This window comes from Nasonia vitripennis (genome assembly GCF_009193385.2).
Source record: "Nasonia vitripennis strain AsymCx chromosome 2 unlocalized genomic scaffold, Nvit_psr_1.1 chr2_random0006, whole genome shotgun sequence".
Lineage (NCBI taxonomy): Eukaryota > Metazoa > Arthropoda > Insecta > Hymenoptera > Pteromalidae > Nasonia > Nasonia vitripennis.
In genome coordinates this window covers 125,248-133,368 of record NW_022279613.1, presented here as the reverse complement: position 1 = coordinate 133,368, position 8,121 = coordinate 125,248, and the positions used below count along the sequence as shown (strand labels likewise).

The window sequence follows — 8,121 nt, the reverse complement described above, 5'->3', positions numbered from 1 at the left end:
AGACAGAGATAAGAAATATCGTGATTATTTCGCTAAAGATGAAGAATTTTCCTTAGTTTACTGCAAAGATATAGTTGGGTTGATGAATTGCTTTAAACATGGATGTTACAACCCCAACGAGTGGAGATTGTTCATCGATTCGTCGACGAGAAGTTTAAAAGCCGTTCTGTTACACAATCCAAATGTTTATGCAGCCATTCCCATAGGATATTCGGTAATACTGAATGAAGAGTACTGTAACATGAAAGTAATATTAGACCGAATAAAATACAATGATCATAAATGGCAAATATGTGGGGATCTTAAAATCATAAAAATACTTCTGGGGCAACAATCGGGATTCACAAAATATCCTTGCTATTTATGTGAATGGGATAGTAGGGATAGAAAGAATCATTACATAAAGAGTGTCTGGCCCCTTAGAAAAAAGTTCGAACCCGGTTCTAAGAATATAAAAGAAAAGCCATTTGTTGATCCATCAATAATTCTTTTACCACCTCTGCACATTAAATTGGGACTTATGAAACAATGGGTAAAATCTTTAGACAAAGATTGTAGCTGCTTTAAGTATCTGCGAAATCAGTTTCCCAAATTAAGTGATGCTAAAGTAAATGAAGGAATTTTCGATGGCCCTCAGATTCGTAAGATGATAAATGATGAAATTTTTGTTACGAAAATGAATCATACAGAGAGAGAAGCATGGTTATGTTTAGAGGACGTAATTAAAAATTTTCTTGGAAATTATAAGAGCCCAAATTACGAACAAATAGTTTTAAATTTAGTAAATAGTTACAAAAATCAAGACTGCCTAATGAATCTAAAATTACACTTTTTATATTCGCATTTTGATGAGTTTCCAGAAAACCTAGGTGATTACAGCGAAGAGCAGGGAGAGAGATTTCACCAAGATATCAAGGAAATGGAGCGCAGGTACCAAGGAAGATGGGACGTAAATATTTTAGCAGATTACTGTTGGTCGTTAAAAAGAGATCTACCATCAACATCGGAGAAGCGGAAGCGTAATCCACTTCGTAGATAATTTGCCAATAAAATAGTTCGTTACCATAAAAATGAGTAATGGGCTTAATATTTTTACGGGTATTTTATTGAATTGCATAAGTAGTAAGTAAGCCGATATGGGGAGACATAACAAATGTCGTCATCACTGGCGCATCCTTATCTTATCAATGTAAACAAGTAATAAAGATAAGGTATCATGTTTATACAAACAAGTAATTAAAATTATCTTTATTACATGTAATATAGATAATTTTAATTAATTATTTATGTAAACAAACAATACCTTAACTAAATTATTTGTTTACATTGATAAGATAAGGATACAATAGTAATGATGTCATTTGTCTCCACACACCAAGTTAGTAAATAAAAAAATCATTTCTTACAATGTATAATGGTTTTTATTATAAAAAATATTATTATTCGAATTATCATAAACAATATAAATCCAATCACACATGTGTACACATACGTACACTTACGCGAGCACACACACACACACACACACAATCATATCGTCTGCTAATGCACGAGGGACACTAGCTTCTTACACTGCGCTCTCTCTCTCTCTCTCTCTCTCTCTCTCTCTCTCTCTCTTACTCACACGCACACACTCTTTCTTACGCACACGCTCTCTTTTTCTATCTCTTTCTCTCTCACGCACAAGCTTTACTTCTCTCTCTCTCTCTCTCTCTCTCTCTCACGCACACACTCTCTCTCCAGCTCTCCTTTCTCCCTCTCTTCTTTTATCTCCCACGCACAAGGTTTCCTTCTCTCTCTCTTACGCACACGCTCTTCCTCTCTCTCCCTCTCTCCTACATACACGCTCTCTCTCTCTCTCTCACGCACATGCTTTACTTCTCTCTCTCTCTCTCTCTCTCTCTCTCTCTCTCTCTCTCTCTCTCTCTCACGCACATGCTTTACTTCTCTCTCTCTCTCTCTCTCTCTCTCTCTCTCTCTCTCTCTTACGCACACACTCTCACACATCACGCCTTACTCTTAATTACTAATCTAGGCACACACACACACACATAAACGGGTAAATATAATTAATTATACAACTTACGCATTCGCTACACACTCACGCACATAAACACAAAATTTCACGATACGACGTCGATTGTCTCTTCTTCAGCACTCGCCTCTATCTTCACGATGACAAGCTTTCCCCTGTCAGCTATGTTGTCGGGAGATGCAGGCGAGTCGAACTAACAAAATTCTTCGCCTATATCAATCTCCGTATCGACTTCATCACCCTCCGCTTCCTCCTGCTGCAACTCCGCTTCCTCCTGCTGCATCTCCGCTTCCTCCTGCTGCTCCTCTCTTTACACAAGATCTAGCATAGCAGCATCTTCATCGGCATGCACCACCTGTGTAAAGATACACATAATTAATCTATTGTGACAAACATAAGATATTCACCTTATTAACTAAGTAACCTCCTGCTGCTGCATCACCTCCGTCTCCTCCCTCTTATCTGTTCCTACGCTGCAACACCACAGTTCTCTTCTGCTGCACGTCGTACAGCGTCGCACCCTGCACTCCGTGCAGTACGTCCAGCGTGTGCGTATGGTCATACGCTTCATCACCCGCGCACACACTTCACATACATCCCCAAGCTTAGGGATGTAGTAATTGACGGGGCCGATGGAAGGTGAACTTTTCATGATGTGCAGCGTTCGTTTGATTTCTTCACGCTCTTCATACAGCTCAGCATACGTGTCGCGGTGCTGCTGTATGAGCCGCGACGTACGCTCCATCCGTGATTTTAGGAGAGAGCTTTTCTCCTCCAACTAACCTAAAACAACACTTTTCACAGACATCCTAGTGGAACTACGATCAACTTGAAACTGACGACTGTAGTCGAAGCAGTCATCCGTAGGGCCTAGGAGGAGAAGGAGGGACGAAGGAGAAAAATTTAGACTTGTGCTGATTATTGCTCGATACCGCACGTGTGCTCGTACACCCGATACCCGAACGAGCTGGCTGACGCGTTGTGCAGCGAAATGCTTGACGGATACGGGATACTTTTTACGAGTGCGAGAGAGCATAACCTTTGACTCTCAAGTGCTCTTCGCAGGAAGTTGATATTTTTTAGTATCCACTTGTCGCCACGAGTCTTAGCAGGCGATACCTATACAGCGGAGATGAATTAGTGTGACAAAACAACTATACATGTTTGATACTGCTTGCTGCTCGACGAACACGGGATACTTTTTTTACGATTGTGTGTGTGTGTGTGAGAGAGAGAGAGAGAGAGAGAGAGAGCATGATCTTTGACTCTCGACTGCTCTAAGCGTGAACTTGATATTTTTAGTATCTACTCGGCGGCAAGAATCTTTACAGTCGATACCTATGCGCGGAAAAAATGGATCAGTGTGACAAAACAACGGTTCAGAGTAATCTCAAATGTAATTAACACGTGGATTCTCGAAGCCGTATATTTGATACTGCTTGTATGAGAATCGCTATGGTCATCGCTTGCACAGGAAGTCGAATGCTATTAGATGTGATAGAGCATTGCTTTCAGCCGCCTTGTATCGTGCGAGAATCGTCGACGGTATCATTATTTCAGATTGTTATGCATCTTGGACCCGTGAGAGCGTAGGTAATATAATACCTATTAATCAGTCGATCCTCTTACCGCGTAAGTGACATTCGGCGAAATTTTGATACTCGCGAATGATAAAGCTGAGGCAAAACTTATCACAGGATGTTATTTTTTGTGCTTTATACTGTTGCGCGAGTCCACACATCCCCCCACTAGCAAGACGTTTTTTATACTATATAAACCCTACGTTGACCTCAGGAGCTCAGTAGTCATGAGAGTAGTTGCATTAAATCAAGAGCTCGAAAGCATGTATAACGTAGCCGAGGAGTCTTTACGCAGTGTAGTGCTTCGCATCGCGGGCAATCTTCAAGCAAATAGTGTTGTTAGACGCAGGTGTACAAGAAACTGGTGTCTACGCGTGAAACGCATGGTAGCGTGCCAATTATGCCGCGAGTTTTCACGTCTTGTACGATGCTGTGGGCCACGGAAAATTGCACAGCTTCATAGACACATTTTAAAAAAATGCAACTTAGCTGTGCGATGCGCAGCAGAATTTTGTATGCAACAGAATTTTGCGCATTTACCTGTGTTGACGCGGTTAATGACAGCATCCGAGAAGAATAATGGTTAGTACATTTTTATTGATTGCAATTTTTCTGCACTATATCGCGTTGTCATTAATAAAAATCAAACAGCACTTGTACTTGGCAACGAGGTAAACGGTGCCACAGCTGATAGCGTCGTCGTACACACATTCGTAACGCAGTGTCGTCTGCTCTTGCCGTAGAACGCGTCGACTGCTACATATGACGCCTAGTGTTTTCAAGTCGTCTGCTTCAGTGCTAGGGATATTAGCTTCTTACATCTGTCATATTACATAGCATGCGATGCGTATCTCTTTATCATTACAGTAATATAACGTATAATTATAAAGTCAAAGAATATACATCCGCTATATTCTATGACAGTGAGAATACTTTTTAAACAACTGTTTTTCTCGCTATACTTCTTACTTTTTTTTATTAAAAAAATGTGTAAGCAAATATCGGTTAATATTTTGTTTTAATTCATTCGACATCAAAGAGATTTTAATATTCATGTGTTGTATGCATCACTACCTTCGAATACATATAACGTTTATTATAAAAAGTAAGCTCTGTATTTTTAACATAAAATTGTTTTACATTTCAGCGTTAGAAAATTTGTTAGCCGACATAACCTCTGATGAAGATGATGATAATATTACAGAATACACATCAAGTGAATATGTTGAACCTACGTCATCGGATGAAGGTGAGGAGGAGGAAGAGGAGGAGGAGGAGGAGGAGGTGGAGGAGGAAGAAAGAGAGGCAAGTGAGACGGAAGAGGAGGATGTAGCGCAAGCGCTGAATGCTGTAGCCGATGTACAGTTTGTACCGGCTGAAATGGTGGGGGTGAGCGCTGCCGATGCACACGGAGAGGAGTTGCGGGCGGAGGAGAGCGAAGCCGTAAGGAGAGAAGCAGCAGCAGCGGTAGCTTCGGCGCCTGCAGCGGTGCGTCTTCAGGTGAATGAGGCGATGGAGGAGGAGGAGGAGGAGGAAGATGAAGCAGTAGAGAGAGCGCAGAATGAGCACGATGCTAGAGCGGAAGAGGCTGAAGATGTACCTGCCAATAGGGATTCTCAGCGCATGGTTAATGTTGACCACCTTCTTGCCACATGTATAGAGCCAACAGCTGCTGCTAATAATATTCTACAGCGCTTGATGGAACGAGCAGCTGATGAAAGCGAGAATATTATTGAGTATGCGGAGCATCCATGTGTCAAAAGACGGCAACAAATCCTCGACTTTTTGGCCCGACCAGTAGAACCCGAAGAAATGCGGTACACAAGAAGAAGCGCTGGAGGATTGGTCACCGAGCATTTTTTTAACCAGGGAAATCCAAGAGATCGTCAAATTAATGAACGTGAGTATTATGCTGTATTTAAATATACATTTTTCTTGAAATAAATTCTTATTTTTAAATATTATTTAAGTTATTCGACGTGGTCTCGAAGGATTTGCAAAGTACCCCAGGGCTTTGAAACAAGATATCATGCGTATCATGTATGTTCGAGGAGCACAAGAAATACGTTGGTTTTTCAATGCTTGTAAAGATAAAAATTCCATACTGTTAGACACTGAAAATTTACCTGAAGTGTTTAATCGTCTGGGACATAGTTTTTCAGGACCAACAGAAGAATAATTTAAAAATAAGAAAGTGTAAAATAGGGTATTCAAATATTTTGTATTCAATAAATTTTTTCAGAACATAATCACTCTGACGATTCATCTTGTTCTTCTTCTACAACCATTTTTCCCTTATCTACACCATCTTCGAACACCAATACTTATGTAGAATCGCAGGATTACGAGACCGATGAAAGTGATTTTTCTATTCAAGTTGGTAGAGGACAAAGAAGAAGAATTGAAAATTCAAGCAGCAATAATGATGATTTGTCTGACTACGAACAAGAGGATAATCAGCCCAGTGAGGAGAATGAGGAGGCGGAGGAGGAGATCAGCGAGGAGGATGATGAGCGAAGCGAAACAGACGATAATATGAATTATCAAGGAGTCGATGAGGAAAGAGAGGATGAGGATATACAGCCTCCTGGTAATCATTTTGATATTTTCCAACAAAATTCGCATTATATATCTAAGTATAAAATAGAAGGTAGACGTATTGTGCTAAAAATAAGATCTCCACCGAAGGATGGATCTATAAATCCGATAGTTTGGTTGGAGTTAGTTATTCGCGATATTTATTCTTATATAATTTCATTATGTAATGAAAACGACATGATTGGCGTCTCCGTTAGAAGTTTAAATTTTGCACGAGGCCCGGATGGGTTATCTTTACGATTAGTAAATAATTTTTTTTACAATGATTTATGGAATTTAATAAGCGGATTAGCTCAGAGTAATGAGGATTCTCAAATAGATGAGAGCTTTATTCTAACATTAACACTTGTTAATATACCTAATGGTGGCCGAGGTGGAAGTAGAAAGAGGATGAGTGTTGATAGCTTATCTCAGAGATCGGTTGTATCTATAAGAAATAACGATAATTTATGCTTGCCAAGAGCTTTAATTGTCGGGGAGGCTTTTATGATGTATAAAAAATTGTTTTCAAACGAAGCCATTGATACTTGGAATATTGTCAGAGATAGCAGACGTGGTATGCAAAAAGAGCGTGCAAATCTCCTTACTATTAATGCAAACGTCGTAATTCCTGCAAACGGGTGCGGTATACGAGAAATAAAGACGTATCAGCGGTATTATGTTGCAAAAAATATCGCTATTGTAATATACGATAGTTTATCTTTTGGAAGTGGAGAACCGCCCTTTTACGATGGAAGACCTCTGTTAAATTCAAATTCTTTTGACGTTATAAATCTTTTGTACGACGCGCGAAGGCGTCATTTCGATACAATATTAAATTTAACCGGTGCTGCACGCAATCGTTTTTTCTGCGAACATTGTAATAAAAGCTATAGATACGTAGATGAGCATAGATGCACAGCCAAATGTGACAGGTGTTTTTGTGCGCCAACGTGTAATTCTAATATAGATATTATAAAGTGTGTAGAATGTAACCGAGAATTTTACGGACAAATATGTTTCGACCGTCACAAAATAGATGGGTCATACAAAAAAAAAAATAATAAAAAAATATGCGATGTAGTAAAAGTTTGTAATATGTGTTGCAAACGAATTAATATCTACAAGTCAAAGCACGAGTGTGGAATCAATTGGTGCAACTTATGTCGCGAAAAATATGATGTAAATCAGCTCTGTTATATTCAACCCATTGGACGTAATGTTAACGCACAGATTAATCGTAAATCTCCAAAGAAAAACTTATTTATTTTTTATGACTTTGAGACGCGTCAAGATTCTGCTTACCGTGAACATACAGAGATAAAAATACACATTCCAAATCTATGTGTTGTACAACAGGTTTGCGATGATTGCATGGATGATGAAAATATAAATATACTATGCCATACGTGTGGTGTAAGAGAGCATATATTTCGCGATGATCCAGTTAAACAATTAATAGGTTTGACAGTACGCGAGAAAACTACCTTCAGTCAAATAATTTGTATTGCTCATAACTCTCGTGGGTTTGATGCGCAATTTATTTTGAGAGAAATCGTTGAAAATACCTCAATAGTACCGAACGTAATATTGAATGGACAAAATATAATTATGCTTCAATGCGGGCGAACAAAATTTATTGATAGCTTAAACTATTTTCACATGAAATTAAGTGCTTTACCACAAACCTTTTCTCTACCGCCAGCTAGCAAAAAAGGATATTTTCCTCATCTATTCAATACTTTAGATAATCAAAATTATGTTGGGGCTTTACCCGAAGGATCGTTCTATGCGCCTAATGCCATGTCGATGTCTGAGAGGGAAAAGTATGTATGTTTGTATGGTAAAATTGTATGGTATGAGGAGAACCGAAATACTTATGAGTTTGATTTTCAACGTGAAATACTCGATTATTGCCGTATTGATGTA

The 8,121-nt window shown here is 39.2% G+C and overlaps 1 protein-coding gene across 1 annotated transcript; it reads left to right on the top strand.

Moving 5' to 3' along the window:
- The first annotated feature begins 4,921 nt into the window (after positions 1-4,921).
- LOC116416459 lies at positions 4,922-5,864 on the top strand. Its single transcript, XM_031925161.2, has 2 exons — positions 4,922-5,515; positions 5,586-5,864. The coding sequence occupies exons 1-2, from the start codon at positions 4,996-4,998 to the stop codon at positions 5,792-5,794; spliced, it is 729 nt and encodes a 242-aa protein (XP_031781021.1). The 5' UTR covers positions 4,922-4,995; the 3' UTR covers positions 5,795-5,864.
- Positions 5,865-8,121: the final 2,257 nt, after the last annotated feature.